Genomic DNA, 22,973 nt, shown 5'->3' with positions numbered 1-22,973 from the left:
AGAACAGCCAGGCTCAAATGTAAACTTTCAGTCTCCTTTCTGCTCCCCAGCCCTCCCGCTTCACAACATAAACCTGCTGCCTCTGGATGCTAAGGCAGAGGAGGAGGGGGGCCACCCGTATAAAATATTTACAGTACAGTTGCCAGGCTGGTGTCAAGCTGAAATGGAGCCTGCTCAAAAATAGCACAGCTCTCCAGAGCCTTCAGTGAAAGGCACTTTAGAAAATAAAAGGTGAGTTGTTTAGAGAGGAATTTTAGCACAGTTACTACTTCTTTGTTACAAGTGAGCCTGGAAAACCTGAGCACCATGCAATCATCTCTTTCATGGATCCCATGATCCATATGACCTGAGGAAACCGCAGGAAGGGCCACAGGGCCTACCCCACAGCAGCACCCTCCATCCCACCCTTTCAACCAAGGCACAAGAATGGACACACCCCAGGGGGTTGTCATTAGAGTGAGCCACCAAAGGGGATGAGAGAAACCATAAATGTCCTGAAGGAAAGTAATGTCTTGCTCCAGCCCCTGCCACCTGAGCCTCCATCAGTGCAAAGTGACCTATTTCAGACCATGTGGGATCATAGAGTTTTGTATCACTTTCAGCCACTAAGTTTCACCCCACAAAGACAAACTTAAGGAATAAAAAGCTTCTCAAATGAACAAAAACAAGCCCACAAACAACTGCCTAAACCCAGGGAAAGGGAAAAGCGTAGGGTAAATACAACTATTACTTTATTACAATCTCAGTAAAGCAAAACAGAGCACCCGAGATAAGCTATGAAGTTGAAATCTCTTGGTTTGCAGACATTTTCTTAAAGTCAAGGGGAAAACAAAATGTTTTCAAGATATATCACACTAATTATTCACATACAGAGACACACACAGAGCTTTGAGCCTCATCTGTAATGCTCAGAAACCACAGGCACTGTGTTTGAAGCATCATGGGAGGTTTCAGGTCTTATCAATGTGTGTATTATTTGGGGCAATCTCTTTCCCTCAGGGTGACTTGGTTTGCCCAGCACAGCGCGCACAGCAAAACACTGACTTGCTCTCAAAGACATGCCACAGCATGATACTTATTTCATGAATATTTGTAAAGTGCTTAAAAAAAACTCAGAAAGGAGATGCTCTGGCAGTACAGATGTGGTTCTCTTTGTGAAATGCAGTTTATTTCAGTGGTCTGTGGTTTAGCTGTTATTCAAAAGCAACCAAGATTGGTAGACAGGGCTTTTAATACAGCTTCTCCCTCACACTTTCCAGAGCTTGCCTTCCAGGCTGCACTCCAGACCTCTCCCTCCCTTCCAGTCTCCCATTTCTGACTGCTCCCTTTCCCTCCTACTCACTCCTCTGCTCTCTTCCTTTTCCCTAAGCCTGCCTTTCTGACACAGCAAGCAGCTCTTATCTGCACCATTACTCTGTGGGCTGCATTACTTGCCTCCCCCAAACCCTAACAGCTTTTTTTTTAGCAGCTGACTGTTCAGTGCAAGGCTTGTCCTGCTCTTGGCACATGCAGCGCTCTGCACAAGGGAGCTCCTTACCTAAGGAATCAGAAGCCATACACGCTTCCCAGCACAGCGCTCCCTGAAGTCACATGCCTTCAGGCACTTCCACAAATAAAAGCTATTGCTAAGCCACAATTATGTTAGGATAATTCTAAAGTCTCATGGGATCAGAGCTGCAATTCTCCTCTTTAAGCAGAGTAATTTAAGGCTTTCACAGTTTAAAGAAAAGTTGAGAAACAGATCCTATAGGCAGCAGTTTGCTGACCTGCATCACTTTCTCTCCCCTCCCTGACTGTTCTCTAGGATGACCATGATGAACTGATTTCAGAGCACTGCAGTCACTCCTGATGCATATTCCTCACTTCAGTCATGATCCCTAGCAAGTCCCTACTATCAGTGTAAGCAGGGGAGCCAGGGGCAATCAAGGCCAGGGGAGAGATGCTACATTTTGATCCCCATGGTCCTGTCCTGCAGGCAGTCAGAACTCCCACTGTAGCAAACCCTTTGCTATTTAAGAATCACAGGATCTGGCCCCTCTGCGAGCCCCGGAGCCAACACTTAATGAAAACAGACAGAGGACAAGAGAAAATGCATGATATACACAAAGCACAGTATTGTTTCTGAAAGGAAATGTTTTTTCAGTTTCCCATGAGGCATCAGTAGCTCTTCAAACAGAGCCCAAACCTCAAGTATGCCAGCGATTCAACATTCAAACACAAGCTCATTACCTCAACCCACCGCTTGCAATTTTCATCACTTTCGTTTTTCAAAACCCAAAATCTGAGCTCCAGGAATCACTGCGAGTAGCTGACAAGCAGAGCTCCCCCGTGAATGGTAACTGCTGAGTGCTTACACCGATCTGAAGCTAGGAAATCCTCTGATTCATCCAAACAAAGTTTATTTTACCAGCAACGGGGGTCCGGCAGAACCCCTCAGACCTTCACCAGCTCCTTCTCCCACCAAAGCAGCAGACAGCTCTGCTGTTTCAGCCTCTCCCTAGCAGACTTCAGACAGAATCTGTTCTGGTTCCAAAAGGAACACAAATGTCAGAGAGGAGGAGACACAGTTAAGTGCTTTGTTATCCATTACACTACACCTTTGTTTCCTGGGAGATTTGGGTTAGGTTGGCATCAGGTATCAGGATCCAGGCTGTTCTGCCTTGCTTCAGGGTTATCCTTTCAGCAAGGAGCTTTGTGTGTATGTTCAGGTGTGTTAGCTGAACTGCTCCCTCAGAGCATTGCACAAGACTGAGGGAGGCAAGCACCAATTATAGCCATGCTGTTTTAATTGGGAAGTTGTGTTCTGCTAGTTGATTAGTTTAAAAAAAACAGCACAGGTTCAATATGGAGAAAAAAACCCTTCCATACCAAGTCAGATCTACTCATTCAAGGAAGGTAGTGTCTTAGGAAACTATATACTATTTCCTCCTGGCCCACAAGCTGCCCTGGCAAAATACAATTAAAACCTTTGAAAGAATACTTACACTTCCTGCAGGTTCAACAGCCCTGCAAAGGCAGAAGGATCAATCTCCGTCAACTTGTTGTAGCTCAGGTTTCTGTTAAAATAAAGACAGTGGGATCAGCATACTGCAGTCACCATGCTCAGCAAAACAGTCATCTTAATTATTCTGGATTACACTGGGAGGGTGGGGTTTTGGTGTTTTTAAACAAGAGCACTTAAACATGGCAGAGTAGCACTTCTCTGCTGAACACATGAGCAAATTTGGTTCTGTGATGAAAATGTTATCTAACTCTCCCTAAGCTCTTCCTCTTTTGCATTACTGTGGTTTTAATTTGTCTTTATATTACACAATTGCATTTATTATTCTTCTATTGGTTACTCACAACCACAAAACTAATCACAGATGAATAGGATGTTTCCTGACAAATTAAAGCCTGAACTGAAACAATCAACAAACCTTCTGCTAAATATTTTATAGCTATATTCACACCAAGTATTTTTATATATCACTGCATTACATTGAAAATACACATAGGTATGTACACTTACTCTGAGCAAACGTAAAGTATATTCTACATTTTCTAACAAGATGTTAGTATATCACCAAATGTGTTTTTTTTTCTTTTTTAATCAGTGATTACAGCTTTCAGCCAGTTATGTAATAGCAGTAGTACACATTTTGGTCCTCAACAACTCCAACCAAAGCTTTTCAACTACCCAACAGTCCAAATCTAGATCATATTACAGCACTTCACTGATGGATGGCAAGTGGGTTGTGCTGTATTATCTGAAAACAGCCTGGTAGGAGAACAGACCTGCCTCGCAGGACATCCCTGTTTGGAAATACAGCCAGAACTCAATGTGCTTCTGGAAGAAGCACACTGCGAGGATTGCTAAGGACAGCAAACAGACAGAAGAACCCAAATAAAGTACCTACTCCGAAAACCATAGGCAAGACCTTTGCCATGCTCTGCTGCAGCATCATATGGTGCAACAGCAAAGTGTCCCTTCCAAGATACACACTATCAGCACATCACATGCAACAGGTCAAACCTGCAGCTATGGACTTACCAGGAGAGCACAGATCAGTTAAGACCAAGTGACTAATGATGCGGAAATTAACAAATGGCCTAATTAACATGATGTATGCAGTGCTGGCATGTTCCTGTGAGTGTGTAATCTAAAGAGGGAAGAGGCAAATTGATGGGTGGTAGCAGAAAAGCAACCACAGTAAGTTTTAAGGAAATCATGAGGGGGACCTACTTTAATTTTACCCTGCTCCACACCCTGCTCTAGGATATTATCCTGGGTAAAATTCAACTCTCATGTCTCCTCTGCAGGGAGGTTACACCCTCTTACTGCACCTCTGAACATGACCCAAAAGATTCACGGCCTGATTTTAGATAAGCCATCAAACATTCAGCTACTTATTCAAACCACTAAGCCAGTCAGACTAGAAAACTGGCCAATCTTCCCTGTTTTGTATATTTTCTTTGTTTTAAAGCTCTGCCCACAGAACCCAAGCAGGTCTGGAGCCCATACAGGTAAACAAGACCTAAGTCACTGAGGCACCTATTGAACTTTTACCCATGCTACGTTACCCAAGAGCTGAGGGACACAAAAAAAGGGCAGCTGGCAGAAGAGCATAGCCAGGAGATGTCCTGTTTTTATTGCTCGCGCTAAGCCACTGCACTTTGTGACAATGCAATGAGAAATCTAGGCCCACAGCAATGCTTACTAACACCAAGACTTGAAAAACTACAAAGCTCACCAACTCGGCATGATTAGCAGGAAGCGATAAACACCTCTTTCAAGCTAAAAAGCAATTATTGATCACTTGCCTTCCTACAAGGCATTTATGGGAAGCCCTCAAAGCATTCCCCTGCACAGGGGAACAATTCGATGGTTCTCACACACACGCTGCTCCCCATCATTTCAAAGCAGCCAACACTGAAGACAGCTCCCTGCCCAAAACGTTCAATTTTTTGCCAATACCTGCTGTGAAAGAAGGCTCTACAAATCAACAGCATACGCTGGCTCTTAACAGAATCTAGACCCGAAGCTACAAAGGAGTGTAAAACCTAACCAAGCATCTACTTCTAAAATATGCTGTCCTGTAAGCCCCTACTGTCTTTTAAAACACTCAGGAGACCTTTAAATCAATACCAGCCTACAGCAGATATCCATTTCACTATGAACTCAAAGGCATTTATCTACATAAAAGTCAAACTGCAGTTTAAACTCAGAGTGCGTTTGAAAGCCAAGTCCATATTCATAGCACAATTATGAATTAAAGTGCAATTTGCCCACAGATTACATTACTTTAAAAAAAAAAAACACACAGCAAGATCAGGTTGGAACTTGTCCCTCCCTGATGTACAGGCAAGAAGAGAAAATACAACAGGTAACATCTAATAGGCTCAACACAAAAATAAAGCTGACACAGAAATACTAGTGACAAACTGTAAGGGTGAAATACAACCACACTCATGACCATGCATGAATCCATCTGTTTTAACGTATTTCTGTGCCTTCTGTTGCTGCAAATCTTTGCATTTCTTAAGGTAATGTATTTTTCCTCAAAACATTCCTCCGCAGTAGGCTAAGAGGCTATTTTGTGAACCGAGCACTGGGAATGACAGGCACCAAACTGATCATCCCTACAGTTGTCAAAGGGAACAGATCCCTGGCTCAGCCAATGCTCAAGCACTGAGTGATGCTGATGTGACCTTCAGAAGTTCAGAAGTGAAAACACAAAGGTCTTGGTAAATTAAATTATTTCATGGCCATGGTTTAACATCACCCAAAGCGACTTTCTGATTATTATTGCTGCCATTTGAGAAGTCTGAACATCAAAGGCATGGCACAAATAGCTGGTTCTTTAGAGAGCACAACCATTTTGCCTATTCCAATGGTTGCTGCAGAAATACAGGTGAACCCCATCTTCTTGTAAGCCAGTCTTCAGTCCTCTCCGTGCTACCCACTCCAGCCACCAGCTATATCCTCACTAAACACACAATACACTTCATAAAAGCTAGAAATAACGGGTCAGTGCAAAATAAACAGGAGACTTGAAATTAAATAGATACAGCAGAATAAACAGTTTACTCAATTTGAGACTAGCTGTATTTTAACTTACATTAAAATGTCCAGGAATTTCCAGCCTGAAGCATTAGCAATCAAAGGAACTCAGATCCCCTCACTAGACAGTACTTGGCATGCTAGTCACAGCATGCAAATGGGAGAAAGAATTAACATGCTCCAATAGATAGATCATTCGGACTGGGAGTCAGGAAACCTCTGTCTATTCCTGGCTCTCTTAATCTCCTGCTGGGTGACCGGGTCGTGTCACATCACCTCTCCAAAGCTTTTGTTTCCACAGCCACCCTTTGTCTGTCTTCTCTATTTAGACTGTAAATAAAATTGAGGTAGGTATTGTCTCGGTTTGCCCGATGCTGATGAAATGAGGCCTCAATCTTGGTTAGGCTCCAGTAACGCAAACAAAGAAGGGAACTCAAAACTTGAGGTCATGGGTGCATATGACACTCCCCCACCACAAAGTATGGGTCCCAAACGTACAGCAGTGCGCTAAGTGCTGCAGGGGCTGTAACGTCCCCACAAGCTCAGCCTCTCCAGGCCAAGCAGACCAGCAATGCAGGCTGGTTGGAGATGCCAAGCTTGGGGGCACAGCTGTTCTGTCGCTGGAAACTGTCACATTTCTGCTCTCCCAGAATGCATTGCTTCAAGGAACCCCTTGGTCTGATGCCATGCAGTAGTGCAATGGCTCACACTGAGCCAATGTTTCTGCTATCAGTATTCTAAGATGTCGTCTTCAACGAAAAGGAGCCCTCAAAATGCAAAGCCAAAACCCCGTCCTTTCCCAAATCAGCACTCCCCATAACCATCTGAGTTCTCAGATGCTAGGTGTATCTTCAAAGTGGCAGCTTCTAAAGCATTATCTAGTGTTTTCATCAGTCCCAAGAGACCACGTCTTTGGTGTACGGTCAGCCCATTTCCTGGCACCTGCATCTACATACGGGGCTGGCTGTGCCTGAGCATGGGCATACCCCTGCAGAAAGCAGACTGCCCTGCATACTGCCTGTTTCGCTCTGCGTGGGCACGTGTTTCTGCCAAGTTACTCATGGGAAGATATTTTGATCCCTCCAAGACAACTGTGGAAAGAAAACAGAATTTAAATACAACCTACATAAATTCTGGACAAGAGAAGCCTGGGCTGTAACTTGAGGGGAGCATCCTACAAAGGTTCTACAGATAGCGAAGAAGACAGAGCAGAGCCACCAACTTGAGTGGCCCCTATATGTTCAGATTGGTTTTTTCCCCTGTAAAATAAAACCTGGTCTGAGGTTTGGATTTTTTAAAAAACTATATTTTGACTTAATGGCATGAAAAGTGCTCTGCACATTGTTTATCCATTGCATACTTCTTCAATTCTTCCTTGTATTGGTTAATCCAACAGTGTAGGGTTTTCCCCCTCCTGCCGCTAAGATGCCCATGGTCGGGAACAGAGCACGTTAAATCAATACGGGAAGGGCCCTGTTCTGTCTATTCATCCATTCCAGCCTCTAAATTAGAAAGCAGTGTTTGCCTTCAGTTAGCATTGTGAAAATGGCACTGCGGATCACTGAACTTTGCAGAGACTGAAAGGAAAGCCTTGTTTAATAGCCTGCCTTGAAACCACCTCCCAAAAGTAATAATGCTGTCACATAGAGTCCTGCTTGCCAGCGAGGAGGGATCAGTCAGCTCTTTGAATCATGAGATGCCAATCCTGCCTCCTTGGGCAAGGTGCAGGGTAGACTGAGTTCATGTAGAAGTTTTGGCTCTGCTTTGGGGAGCTTAGCCAGTGCCGAGAAAAGCTACCTCTCTTTTGAAGAGAGAGGTGCCTGGCTGACTCACCATACAAAGGAATAGACAGACATGTGGCTCCTGGTCTCTGCTCACCATGATGATGGCTAAATTCTGTTCAGCAAGGTGAAGGTTTCAGACCCTTATGTCAAAACCATTTATCTGTCAGTGCAGAAGATTATGTCAAAAGCATTTCTGCACCTTTTGATGACAGGCATTGGAAAAAAGGAGGATGCTCAAAGTTCTGCCACTGCCAACTGTGGCTTTCATTAAACACTTTGTCAACCATCGTCATAACACAACTTTTCACTGCTCCTGCACAAAAGGGAGCCAAGGGCCCAGAACAATCAAGCCCTGCAATAGAAATTCCTCTGGCTAATCTGTCGAAAGATAGCTGCCTCGTCCACAGCTTACTGAATAGGCACCATCCTCTTCCCACATGTTTGTGGATGGCTTTACAAGGCTGGAATGGAGGCCCCATGCACACTTGATTGGGTATGAAAAGCATAGCTGCAGCTGAATTAGCTTGGGATGGGGTCAGGGGAACAAGAGAGGGAACACACTGCCCATGCTGGAAGTATACAGCTGTGCAGGGGAAGAAAGCATACTTGAATTTCTCTTTTAAACAAGCTTGTAAGGTCCCAGAGAGATAGACTCCTCATAAGCAGCAACATGCAAGGCTTAACACTGAAGGACAGAGCAATAAAAGACTGCAAGGATTCAGGTGGTTGTATGGACTGTAAGGACAGAAGGAAGCCACTTCAGGTCCCTTCTTTTTTTGTGTGCAAAAGACAGGCCCTGAATCTACTCACCTGAGGGAAGAGTGGCCAAACAGCTACCGCAGCTAGTGCCAGCTACCTACAGCTGCACTGCACATCCAACACCTTCCCTTAAATGGGATTTTCAGTTCCCATTGAAACAAATGGTCACTAAATGGAGTTGCATAAGCCACCACAGTTATGAGAGTCAGAAGCAGCTTCCACATATTAGATGTGCAGTCCTTAATTACCTTCTGGAGGATTTCTTGCAGATTCCTTTGAAGTGGCTGATGCAGTGCCAGAAGCTGAAGCCTGGACTGAGGGAACTTACCCAACCCACCACCACCATTCCTGGGGTCCCTCTGAATCCCGTTATAAACTGGTAGAAAACCACAGATTCTTACACCCCTCAGCTCCCCTCTTCACCCTCACCTCTATTCAACTGTTCCTGAGCTCAGTGTAACAGGCCTACAGTCAGTAAGGACAAAGAACAGTAATGTATCTTTGCTGAAGGATGCACTGAAGGGCTCTGCACCCACGCTACATTGTGCGGTTCAGCATCAGCTCCTATGCTGCTGAGCAATACTCCAACAGTTGGACTGACCAGACTGTGCAGGCTCTGGGATGCTCATGGCTTCATTACGCAGCCCTCACGATTTCTTCTGCAGTGTACCCCAAGGAGCTCTGCCTGCCTGCGCAAGACACCCAGAGTAGAGAAGGGACACTGCCGAGGCACAGAAATGTCCCACACCAAGCATCAGCAAGAGTTACCTCCTAAAAGCAGATAAGAGCAACAAAACACAGGGCACCAGAGGGGTGAAACGTTCCAGCTTGCTACTGCAAGTGCTTGGGAGAGAAGGAGGGAACTCTGGAGGACTTGGAAGGACAAGCAGCACCCACGTGGGTGAGGCTGTGCCCCATCACTGAGAGGTCCTGTTAGCAGCTAAGCAAATGTGCTCACTCAGGCTTTACTTACACCCAGCTCAAATTAGCAGCAGCAGCACCATATTAGCTTGGGTTAACAGCCTGCTCATATAAGGGGCTTTATGTGCAGAAGGGAGTCAACTTAAGGGCAACCCTCAAGCCACAATATGAGCTAATTTGACAGTGAAGACAAACTTTGAGAGGTCATCCAGACACCAAGAAAACTGCACCATGAATCACTCTCAGTCATGACCAACAATACTGTCTAAAGGAAATTCCTGTAGCATGATCACCAAAGAGTCAGTACCATGCAGATTCCAGCAGATGCATGCAGTCATTAATGCAAAGAATACTAATTAAAACCATATCACTGAGAAGCTTTGTGCCAGACTACAGTTTAATTTAGCATGTGGTTGATAAGGTTCAAGGAATTAGGGAATCATTTTCTTACCTTCAAGTAACTTTCAGGGACACATTTTCAGCCCTGGCCTTTCCTCCCACCCTGTGCTCACAACCGTTTCCGTTCACAAGCACCCAGAGACCACACATCTGGCACGTAAATATGCCTGCGTGAACAAGGCTGGTAAGCGACCACCAGAGCTGGTCTGCTCACGCAAGGCTGCAAACAAGTATCTCTGTCACTGCTGGCTCCCTGGCTCCAACAGGCAGCATGGGAAAGCAACCACGCTCTCGGGGGCTGAGGGAGAGCAGAGGAGTCCTTTGCAGGAGCATTGGGTAACACAATGCTGCTGCTGGGACTTCCACATCTACAGCAAGGAGCTCTTACAGGCTTATATGCCTCTTTAAAAAGGGCAGTGTCAGGTTATTTTAGGCCCTGTTCAATTTACACAAGTGTTTTGACAAAACCTAGGATCTTATTTCCTCCTATTTTAATAACACCTTAGCAAAACTAAAGTGGAGATGTTCTCTGCCTTTTTGTTTTATTTTTCTTGGAAGGCCATCTCCTCCAAACACCCCAAATGTTTGAATTTTTTTAAGAAAGAAGATTAGCTTCAACTTAATCTACACAGTCGCACACACACATGTGCAAGTGCACCACAACATGTATGCAAAGCACCTGGGTAACTCAGGTGCTTACAGACCTCTTGCTACACCTCTGCAGCATCAGGAGAGACATGAGGATACTCATTTCACCAGGGTTCCATCCTGGCCCATTCAACATGAGTTTTCTCAGTATTTCAACTGCTCCATGCTCCAGAAAAAAAAGAGTGAGATTTCAAGAAGTAATCTGTAAGTCATCCAATGGCCTCACTGGTTGAGAGGACTATGAGCCCTTGTCTCTGCAGAGTGCCCCACCGGCCCGTGTAGCCTTTCCCTTTCCAGGGGACACGTGCAGCCTTTCCCAGCAGCCAGTAGGGACCCAAACCAACAGAAGATGGCAGGACAACGCAAGCATGAACAACAACGTATTCATCAATGCTTTATCTGCTTCTGAAAAACAATACTAGCAGCAGCCGCCACATAGCCACTGAGGCTACAAGCCTTCCCATTAGGATTGCATGTTCTTCTGCTCCTAATAAGACAGCCCAGTCAAAGGTAGTATTGTATGCAGGGAACAGGGGATGCTGCAAGGGTTAGAGCAGGCAGCATTTAATTGCAGCAGTTTTTCACTTTATTTGCTGCTTCTTGTTAAACTACACCGCCCAAAGGAGACTGATCCTCTCCAAAACACACTAGGCCATAAGCTCCAAGGATTGCCTCAAAGCAAACACACATTTCAAAGGGAGCACAGACATCTAAGTAAAAAAACCCTGAATTTAATTTAACATAAAGCAATGCTGATTCACCACCTGTGACAGGTAAGTTGGAAGGAAAAGCAGGATGTGGAAGGTTTTTTTAACCCACAAATAAAACACCACCCTTCATCTGCCCATGGGGTTTGTTCTGGGTTTACTGTTTTAGTTAAAATACTACTTACTGTCATGGGAAAGACATATCCTAAAACCAAAGCCCTGCAAGTAGCTTGCTCCACTGCATAAGAGCACACTCACCTTTTCCTAACTTGATGGCAAGTTTCTTTCTGAGCAATTTTGCCACCATAAGGTAAAGCACACTGTCTTAAGCCACTGAAGCAAGAGCTGGAGGCCTAGCTCAAACAAAATACTCATGAAACAAATTGCTCCTGCTTCCATCACCACTGTGTTTCTTCGGTAAATCAATAAAGGCCATGACTTCTTTACTAACATTTTCAATTAAGGCTCCCCACTGTGTATTCAACATACCAAACTAATTTATTGAGGATTAACAACTATATAATTCACTAGATGTGTCTACCTTAGAACAACTGCTAAGCCTCCATTAACTGATAACAGGAGCTATATCGATAAATCAGCATTAAGCACTATTTGCAGTTTCAAAAATTGCTACTTCTGCAAAGCAAATATTTTCATCTGAAAGTTGTGCAATTTTTCCACAAGTACTCACAGCAGATAAACCATGTTAAACCTTTGGCTTTTTCAGATGCTTGGAAAGACCCATAGCAATACGTTCAACTGCTGGCAACCTAACCTTCTCACCACATGACTTCGCAAAATCCAGCTGTGGGTTACAGGTCAAGTCCAGATGGAAAATAGAGATAATGTAGAAACTCCCCTAACACTGTTCAGGAGTTTCCACGATTTAAGAAAACATCCGAGGTCAACAATCACTCAATAATATCCAATACCCCATATTTTAAGATACATTCTCTCCTAAAACACAGAATTGTAGCGTGCTCCGCTCTCTTTTGGGATGCAAGTGGTTTCAATCAGGTCCACAATCATTTCTGGTAAGCTCACAGAGCTTAACTAGCTGAGAAGACATTTTTTCCACTGCTCCAACACCACAGTTTATCAGAAATATTAATTCAGTAGATACATCACCAGTCACAGGTCTCACGGTGCCACTAACCAGCGGCACCGTGTTTGCCTACGCTGCACGCCAGGAAGGGAGAGCACCAAATGCTGATGCTGAAGCTTCGGCACGCATCCGGCATCGCCCCTTTGCGGAACTTGTGGCGAGCAGGGCTTGGCCATGCCGGGCCCAGTGGCAGCGCAGGGCACAGCACCGCCCAGCCGTACGGAGCAGAGCCCAGTCAATCATTAATGGTGGGGAGAGGGCAGGCAACCTGCTCCCACAGTGTTTGCTCAGCGCTTCATTCTCTCGTGGTTCTTATTAATAGTTAATCAGGAAGGACCAATCTCCCCCCAAAAAAACACACTCACTTGGAAGCGGCACAAAGGAATATTTGTGAGCCGGTTAAAACTAGTCAGGCAAAGAGTTGCGGGGTAGAGGGGAAAAGGTCTTAGAAAAACAGCATGCAGATTTATTGTGCAGCTTGGGCATGGGGGCTCACCAGCTTGCTCCTGCCTCTCCTGTATTTGACCCTGCTTTTTAACACCCCAGAAAGGGGCTGTATCACCTCCCACCCTCAGAGAGGGTTTTGCAGAACAATGCAAAAGCAAGGAGGCATTTTCCAGAAAGAACCGCTGTTCTCCCATTCTCTGTTGGCCTAGGCTGGCCACACTAGACCGCTGTTTCACTGGTGGCTGCTCCTCATCAGCCACCCTAGGCACCTGCTGTGCCATCATCTAAGAAACATATCTGCTGAGATTTTGACTTGAAGCTCAGCCTTGTTAGATCTGCTGCAAAATTTAACAAGCAAACTGATCAGAGCCAAAGCAGCCAACTCAGCTGGACCCACCAGGACAGTAGCAGCAGTCATCCCTCCTGGTTCTGCTCCCTTCTTCCTACCTGGTGGCAATAACCTCAGTCTCACAAAACACCTGGACAACTCTACAGCTTTCTACAGTGGAAATAAGTGCCTTTCTGATCCTAGCAGCAGTCCAAGTGGAGTGCAACATTGGACTCCTTGCCATGCCCACCATAAACTTATTTTAAAATCCACCTAAGCAAGGACATTCCTTGCGCTTTTCAGTGCCATGGGCTGAAATTGAGAGGTTGACCAAAGATCCTGCACATGGAAAGGAATGATGTATATAACCTCAAAGCACCAGCTAAAGGACTAGTTACCTATGGGGTACTCACTGGCTGGCAGCACTCCATATGGCAGGGTCGGCTCTAATCCCCCAGAGGTGTGAAAAAAACACACGGCAGACAGCTCTCCATTTTCTGTTTAAAAATAGCTCTTCTTTGCAATAAGAACAGCATTTTAAGGGCAAAACATGCACATTTCAAGCTAAAAGCACCTAAGCTGACCATCCTGGCTAGAGGTGTGTGGTTTACATAGGCATTCACCCTCTCCCCTTTTGAGTAATCAATGTCCAATCATAACGCACTTTCATTCCAAGCACTTTCGTATTGCCAATAAAGCACCAAGCAATTTAATGGATTTCTAACCCCAAATTGGAAGCTGTACTGCATCCAACTGACTCAATTTGTTCAGTCTTAGAGGAAGCACTGGAACAAAATGCTAGAAATAAAACCACATGCACTGATAACGTTACAGAAATAGATGCACCAGCAGCAAATGTTCTATCCCTTTTATTTTATCTGACCTCCAACCTGTTTTAATTGACCTTCGAGATGGAAAGGCTGCATTTAAAAGAAGCCATTTCCACCTAGATCAAGAAAAATAAAACCCAAGCTATATATAATGTATTTGCTGCAAAACAAGGCAAATAAATCTACCATGAAACTACCTTTTACTTGACAATGAAAAGCCAGAGAGACTTTCAAGTTAATTTGCTCCATATTTTAGGTCCTAAGCAGAGCTATTTTCCTCCATAAGCTTCTTGCTCTGCACATGGCCTGAAAATAGCAGAGATGGCTTCCTCTACCCTCACCTTTTCACAAACTACAACACTCCGTGGCAGACAGCTCTGTTATCACCTTTGGCTAGCAAGAGAATGAAGCACATCAGAGAATGGTGTGATACAGGAGTTTCCAAATGGTGGTCCACAATGTACCTCCTGCCAGCAGGAGAAAGCCAGCAGGTCAGATACTGAAAAAGTGGTCAGGCATTGGACAGGCTGCTCAGAGAGGTGGGGTGTTCAAAAAACATGTAGACATGGCACTTTGGGACATGGTTTAGGAGGCCTGGTGGCATTGGGTTGGCAGTTGGACTTCATGGTATTAGAGGTCTTTTCCAACCTTAATGATTCTATGACATGGCAGACACTTTCCTTACATTGATTCTACATGTAAGCAACCACTGCAATTACAATATGTATGACCAAGAATGACATTATTCCAGAAGATACTCTATTTTACAATGTGCTACAGAAAGCTATATTCCTGCCTCAATCTTAAGAGCAGGGCCATCTATCAGAACAAGCATTCATACTTTTTTGGCATAACTCCTGTAGTGGTGTTTACCATTAGGACATCAGAATAGGATATCTGCAAGGATGTCAAAGCAGATGAAGCTGGTGCTCAAGTCTCTGCCCGAAGAATGCCACAAAGAAGTCAAGGGGATCGTTAAGTCTACTGCAGCTTTTCATTACACACCCATCTTCACATGCCTTATATACAGCGGGATGTCACAAATAAGCATATATTCTTGCTTAAATAACTTGGACATGACTGTTTCACTATGTGAATTCACAGACAGCTGTGCAGCTACAGACAAACATGTACACATCTATAGTGATATATACAGGTAGAAAGGCTTTATCATGAGAGTTTGGGACAGCTGTATGACTGAGTTGAAGAGCACTAGTAAAAAAAATCTTTATACTCTGCCCCAGTATATAATGCCACATCTTTCACAGAAGCACCATTTTTAAAGTGTTTGAGAGCTTTACAGTTTTTATTGGTGCTATTTTTCAACTCCTTCCACTTATAAAGCCAGACTTCTCTATTAGTGCAACTCAAACTGCAAAAAGACTCAAAGAGGAAAAAGTTTAGTCAGTAAAATTCTTCAGATGAGGTTGCTCTTCTTAAGTCTGGTATCACAGTACTTCCCAGGATTAGAGACAGCCCCTGTATTTCCAGTGGCTGCAGTTTTTTTTGGTCAGGTCTCAACCTTTCAGGAGTCCTGAGCAAACGGGGCTCTGGGCAGAGCAAAGGTGAAGCAGTCAGTTAATGAGCCCACACTTGCTTCTGCTCTCCACACTCCTGGTTGGGGCACTTGAGCTAAGCTCAAACCCTGCATTAGCACCAGTCAGGCGCCAAAGCTGAGCACAGGTTTTGCCTTCAGATCAGGAAGGTATTTTTTCATCTACTTCAAAGGGCTACAATGTATTTCGCTGGACAGATGCCTTGATTTATTATTCAGTGAACTCCCTCGGATTTGTGCAATCTCTCAGCTAAAAGCATCACAGCTAATTCAAAGGGAGAGCAGATGTTAAGGTTGAATCAAGGAAAATACTTTCGCTTCTATAGAATTTTATCCTTTCCACATTGTAGAGGGTTAGAAGGATGGGAAGGGGAACACTTCCCCATTCTTTTGCTACAGGAAGTAGTTAAGGACCCAGACTCTTGCACAATTGCTGGATTCAGAAGGCATTTGGATAAACTCATTTCACCTTCTATTATTACTGGAATTGTACTACTCCACTCGGCATTAGAGATCAGATTTTTTTTCTGTAGCTATCAGCTGCTGCCCGCCAAAAGGTGGGTGTATGCCACTGGAGGCTCCAGTCCCAGCTTCAAGCACAGAGAACCCCTTCATCTGAATGAAGGCTATATCTAACAAGTTGTATGGGAAGACGCTAAAAAAAGGCCAGATCCTTCCCCTCTTGCTTTGAACCCATCCCATTCAGGCATAACCCAAAGTAGATGCCATCTTAAAACTGCCTGATGGCTTCTAAAAGTTTTTTAAAAAGTCCCATAACAAAAGTCCATATGGGGTGGCTGCCTGGCTTCACTGAAAATAGAAAAACACTACAATTAGGCAAAGAACAGAAACACTCTTTTGCTCTTCTGAGTGGTCCTTGCAAGCCCAGGCACCGTGCCAGGGAGCTCACCATTCACTACTCACACAACACCTCAAGGGGCAAAGGCACACTGGCTTTGTACCAACACTTCGTGCTCCAAAAAGCAATTATATGAAAAACATGAATGTAGAAGGTGCTCTGAAGGTCTGCTATTGCATGGGGAGGGCCACAGGTGTGTTCACTGCTTGGAGAATTCAATCCATGTTCTTTTGAGTGTAGATAAATTAACCTCTGAAGAGAATAAGGAGAAGTGTCACCATTTCATGATAATAAAAAAAGAGTTCTCAGGGCTCATGGAAAGCATTGCTGCTCTAAGCACAGACAGCAATAGACAGAAAAGACCAGTACTTCGTGTGCAAAAGATGAGGAAAGCCTGAGGTGAATCATGATGGAGAACCCAAGGCATCCCACAGGCAGGGTTCAAGGGAGAGAAAGAGGACAAGTCCAAGGAGACCAGAGACTAAGAGCACATCATATGGTTGAAAAATCACAGAAAAGGAACACCCATGCAGCTCACTACCACACTTGTGAAGCTACCAAGAGAAGATATTGCTTATCCTCTGGGCAGGTCACAACCTGGCTGTTAGCTGCAGTTTTCTCAGTCCTTCCTAAAACTGGGCATTGTCAGAAGCAGGATCCTGCGCTAGACAGGCCACCAACTCGCGGCAGTGCATGCTCCCACACTAGCGTAGACTCTGTATTCCAAGCCTGGCTGGACTACAGCAATGCCACTTAAAACACACATTTTCCTCAATTTGTCATAGCAAGCAAGGTATGAAATAAAGAACTTTCCGAGACTTCCAAACACACAGACTCCCCCCAAAAGCCTTTTGCAAACCAATGAAAATTGTGTAAAAATAAATTGTAGTGCATTTTATAGGGCAAAATAACCCTACTGCAACTGGAAACACATAATCTAGCTTTTTCTCTAACAAAACCTACAGGAAATGGCTCCGCAAAAGTTAAATAAGTGATACTGAACTTTCTCCAGAGTGTCATATAGGAAATAACACTGCAGAAATGACTGCTTGATTTAACCTTTTGCCCAGACTACGCTACAAAGTCATACTACAGAGGTATCTGGCTGATGTTAACAATCCTCTGGTGTATTCTCCAGAATTGCAGCAGAGAAAGCAGGTTATCTCACACATGCTCAGCAAAACACCCTCACCACAGCACAAAGCCCAGGCAGCCAACTGCTGATGGAAAACAGAATTTTACGATTTTCCCTTTCCGTGGCTGGCAGTTGTTTTTTTGTATTGTTTTTTAAAAATGTGAAGTAGTAACGACTGTCCTGCAGTGCAAGAGCAGAGCGGATACACGCATCCCCTGCATCCGGACCTGTGCCGGATTGGCAGTACAGACATACCAAGGCGTCCCATCTCCCTCTGCTGTCTGTCAGACCATCCGTTTGTTAGAGAACTCATAATGTGACACCACAGTATTTCTGGGTGAAACCTCCTTTAGCATCATGTTTCTCAGCTCCACCACTCTCGCTGAGCTTCTCCCCCTTTACTCACCACCTCCACCATCCCAGGAGGGGCTGCTTCGTGCAATAGCGAGCACCAGTGAAGGATCTTTTACTCCCAAGGCATCTCAGGAACAGCACGTCTGCCAAGAAATCTGGTGTCAATATTTGCCTGGAGCTCTGCAATCACAATTACACAAACTGAGCCAGGCTGGCCTCCATCCTTTCTCCCCCGCCATCCACGTGCTCCAGCATGGAGAAGGTATTGCTGCAAAGACCCCAAATAAGCCTGGTTTTCAGCCTTCACTGCTTTGAGTCCAAAAGAAGGAGCTACAGCTTACATATATACTCCATCTGCTGAATCCCCAACATCTCACTTAGACTTTGTTTTCCATGAAATACAGTGTACGGGGAAGAAAAAAAGGAAAAGAAACCAAGGCTTTTCCACATTCCCACAAAGCTTGGGTCCCTTTTTTTTTTTGTAAGTAGTTGCTTTAACCAGGAGAGCTTCTCAAGAGCTACGGGACATGTTTACTGCTTGATCAGGTTAGGCAGCAGGAAAACATCTTATGTTTTTTTTCCAGCAAATTTGACACCACCACCAAAGTTGCCCCAAGACACAACACACATACATGGGGCAAGAGCCAAAAAGTAATGTCTAGAGCAAGGACATAATCCTTTGTTCAGGAGGCTGACAACAAAATGCCCCCCATGGAATGACATTGATCTCAATATACCGAGTTGGCCACTGGGAAGGAAGCCAATACACAGCAATACTGCAGTCGGCCTTGGGAATTAGCTCTAGTAGATCCCCCCCTGCAGCCTCACGCTTACATCAAGTCACATGAATACAATTACATGAACTGTACCTTTTCCACGAACACCTTCCCTCGGATAAAGGTTCTCATTTCACTCTACATAAAAAACACTCTCCACAGGTTTATAAGCTTTAATTGCTATGTGAACACATAAAATGTGCCCAAGTAAGTCTATTTAATGGTTACATATTAACTGTCATACACCTCCAGGCTTGTGTTATCCACCTATTTGCTAGATCAATAAACTGCTTGTAAGCAAACTTTTTAAAAATGTTGCTGCTGCCGAAAGTGTTCCTTTCCTCTTTACTAATAACTTTATGAAATTAATTGAAAACACCTACCTATATCTGAAGCCTTCTGCTTAGTTCTGCTATGGAAAAAACAAGCTGGTTTTCAGCACAAAGAATCAAACCATCTCTCTCCCCCATACTCAAAATTGGCCGCTGGCCCGCAAGGTAATGCAAGAGCAATGCAACTGTGGGCTGGGAAGGACTTGGGTAAAGAAAAATGTGTGCGTGTGAGTGCCTGCAGAGACAGAGCTCCTCTATACCCAAGGAGAAAAGGTCTCCAGGAAACACTATAAGCCTGGGCAGCCAGCAGCAGGGAAGCCATTTGCATGAGGATGACAAATAAAGCATTATCAGGAGGTAGTAGGAAAGCGTACACCCAAAATACTCTTACTGGCAATTAAAATTAAGGGCATCATCCTCAGTGAATCTACTCTGCCATTCACCTGCTGCTGTCCTACACTCACCCCACAGGGCTCTGACAGGCAGATTTGGCCAACAGAGCAATGGATGAGACAGCATCAAATAAAACCTTACCACAAGGCACCTTTGGCTGTTATACAGCACCTGAGCAAGCCACTCAGGGAAAAACTCTGCAAGGCTGCCCACAAAAGTAAGTCCTCTGCAGGGCTCTACACACCTCCGCAGAGGAGCGTGGAAAGCATTTCATTTACTGTCCTGTACCTAAAGGGGTATCAGCAACCTGGTGCAGTCCAGCAGCCCTGTTATGGTGAGAGCATGCCAAATGCCTGCGAAATTTTAGCTTGGGCATTTATGTGCCATTGGCCCAGCTGACATACATGTGCAGTCAGCAGCAGGGGCACAAGGCCCTGCACCCCCCACCTCCTCCAGGCCAGGGGAGAGGGCAAGTGAGACTGTGCCAGTAAGTGTTGACCAAATCCAACTATTTCAAAGTTTCTGGTACACCCAACCAGCTTCAACAGTCTTCATGCTTTGCTGTGAACAATATTTATGAGAAGTCTGCAAACGGCTCCTTTGCCACTCTTCCCCTCCCCTTAATACGGAAAATGCAGAGTCCGAAACTGCAGAGGTACACTCTGACATCCTAATGTGAGGGCAAGGGCACCAGCACCCCACACTTCGTGACTTGCATCCTTCCAGGGATGGGTAACACCACTGCTCTTCCCCTAACTAGCTCCCCTTTCCCTACGGCAAGGAAACATCCCTTCTCCCACACTGCTCCCTTCCCAGCCCATCTGCAGACCCGCTTCCACAGGGGGCAGACAGACAGCAGGCACTTCGCACCTCCCCACCATAAACCTGCCCAGAGCAATTACCCAGACCCGCTCCAGCTGGGAACACATTGCTGCCTAATTTATGGCAGCAGAGCCACGGGGGCAGCAGGCAGCTGGCCCTGGGGCCAGGGTATGTGTGGAGAGAAGCCGAAGCCCCATGACAGCAGAGGAAATGCAAACACAGAGGGGCTCGCTCTGCCTACCCCCCCTGCTTGCACCCATTAAAAAAATTAATCCTGATCGTAAAAGCTGGAGCACAGCCTGTATTTCAAGCCAAATAAGGGGAGGCCTTTAAAAATAAGGCATCACTTACTATTTGGAGGGAGGGGGGATTATAAAGGTTATTTAAATTAAAAACAAACTGCACAAACAAATAAACCCCACTGCCCTGCCCCCCAAGCTGCTGCAGCCCAAGACCCACATCAGCTGCCTGTTCTGCACATGTTATCTGCAAACTATGGGCAGAGCACTTCCCTGCTCCATGCCATTTCACAATCTGCTCACTCTGAACCTTATACCACATCAGGAATTAAACAAACATTTCCTCCTTCTCTGGGGTTCATCCCGCCATCCAGAGCTCAGCTCCAAAGTCCAGCTGGGCAGCAGGCGTGGGATCAAGCTATAACTGCCAGCTTAGGGAGCTCGGCACACTCCCCCCACAAGCATCCACGGGGGCAGCTGGCAGCTGTGACAGGACCCACCAACCCCACTGCAGCAGAAGAAGCAAGAGGAAAGCCAGGGGACAGGTGTCCACTGCAGCCTTCCATGAAAAACAGCGTGGAAACAGGAGAGGGGCTCCATGAAACCCCAAGCATTTCTCCCACTGCTCTGCTAAGAGAGGATAAATGCACCAAAGCTACCAGATCTCTCTTTATCATGCAAAAATGGGGCATGGGGCAGGGGGAATTTGTCTGTAGCCTTACTCCCAAGGAAGACAAGGCTGCAGCCATGTGTCCTCATTCCAAATTGTTTAAAACTAAGATGAGACCAGAGGGTTGAGATAGGCAAGGGAGCTCCTGTCGGGCTGCAGAACCGGGGGCAGGCATGAGAGGGAGAGTGGCCAGGGCCAACACACAGCCTTTGCCCCTGGCTTGGGACCACCTGAGCCCACTGCTACAGTAAAAAGGCAGCCCCACACGCTCCCAAAACACACCATGGGACAGCCAGAAGGGAAGGAGGGTGATACCAAAACACGATGCAGAGATAACAGGAAAACTCTGCAGAAGTCAATTAAAACGTTAGTCAGCCCTGGAGACAGAAATCCTCAGGAAACCTGACTTCATCTTCCCATTTCCACACACATTACCAGCAATGAAGAGTAACTGCAACAGTAAAGTCTGATGAAAAGCCTTCTCTTAATCTGTCTGTATTTCCAACCAAGTTTGTTCAAAGTCTGGGATTTATCTGCCTTGGAGAACACTGCGAGGGCCATAGCGGGGAACCAGCAACATGAGAGCACAAGATAAACCAGAGAGGCTGAGAGAACCAAGTCAGGTTGGGTGAATTTTTGTGCGGTTGCTGGTATTTAATGGCAATGCCTCGTTAACATTTGGGATAAAGGAAGCTTTTGTTAGCGACCCGCTCTTTCCCTCCCTCCTGTACCTTCCCTCAGGGTTTTGAGATCACATAAAAACACATCCCCAAGCTCCTCAAGGGATTTTTTTTTTTTCCCAAGCAAAGCCAAGGCTGACAAGACTTGACATTCCTGAAATGTTTAAATGGGGGGAGAGTGAGAAACAACAACATTTTTTCAAACCCACTTTATGCATCAGAGACAAGCAAAAAATGGCCCAGGGCCAATTAAAAAAATTTTTACATATTTGCGAGATCATCTTAAATACTCCCAATGTTCCCGGTGGCAAAGTCCCCGGCTGCACAGCAGACAAACCCCCGCGCCAAATACTGCGCATTCCTGGAGGGTGCTGCGGAGCAGAAAGACATAATTGAGGCGATTGACAAACCACCACATGCAACCACCAACCGGTCCATCCCCAACTGCCCCGATGGGACACGCCACCACCACCGCTCGCCCACGGCTGGTCTCAGGCTCTGCGATAAAGCCCCCTTCCAAGCAGGCAGGGAGCCCTTAAAAAAAATACACCCCACATCCCAGGGACCTGGTAATGAGCTCAGGATTAAGAAACCTGGCTAATGAAGAGGCAAGAGCCAAGATATCCAATTTCTGACAAACACCAGGAAAAGCATACTATCAGCAGCCATTATATTAATTAATCCGTACACCAGCCCATTTTTTAGCTTTTTCCAGGCTGGGATTTTGGTTGCCTGATGCTGCGGGACAGAACTAGGCAAGGAGAAGGGTGCAGATGGAGCACTTCATCTTGCAGTAAAACCCACTGAACATGATACAAACCAGATGTGGACAGTAACTCCATGCACTCGGGGAGAGATTACAGCTTCATATGCCAGCCACAGCACACCAAACATTAAGGAGCAAGCACCCATACCGCCAAATCACACTTGAGTGGGGAGCATTTCAAGGGCTGCAGAACAAGGTAACGGGAACCCACCAAGCTCCACCAGCCCATTATTCTTCCTCCATTTACTAGCACAGAAATTTGGCCATCAAAGAGGACCACAGTGTTCCACTTGTGCCGTAAACTCCTTTCACCAACATCACTTCACACTTTCCAGAGTGCAAAGTTCACACTGATATTGTTGGCTTTCTCACTCACTGCTTTTTGGCACTGTCCTGCCTGCTTGGCTGTTCATTAACATGC

At 45.4% G+C, this 22,973-nt stretch overlaps 1 protein-coding gene across 2 annotated transcripts in view; it reads right to left on the bottom strand.

Moving 5' to 3' along the window:
• The window catches only part of LRIG1 (leucine rich repeats and immunoglobulin like domains 1), a 94,933-nt gene that overhangs the window by 54,450 nt on the left and 17,510 nt on the right, over positions 1-22,973 (bottom strand). For both annotated transcript variants that reach the window (XM_075095754.1, XM_075095755.1), the window contains exon 2: positions 2,985-3,056. In XM_075095754.1, coding sequence (XP_074951855.1) covers positions 2,985-3,056 — 72 coding nt within the window. The remainder of the gene's footprint in view (positions 1-2,984; positions 3,057-22,973) is intronic.

This window comes from Phalacrocorax aristotelis, chromosome 6 (genome assembly GCF_949628215.1).
Source record: "Phalacrocorax aristotelis chromosome 6, bGulAri2.1, whole genome shotgun sequence".
Classification (NCBI taxonomy): Eukaryota; Metazoa; Chordata; class Aves; order Suliformes; family Phalacrocoracidae; genus Phalacrocorax; species Phalacrocorax aristotelis.
Note: the sequence above shows the minus strand (reverse complement) of the source record. Positions and strands in the feature narration are given on the sequence as shown.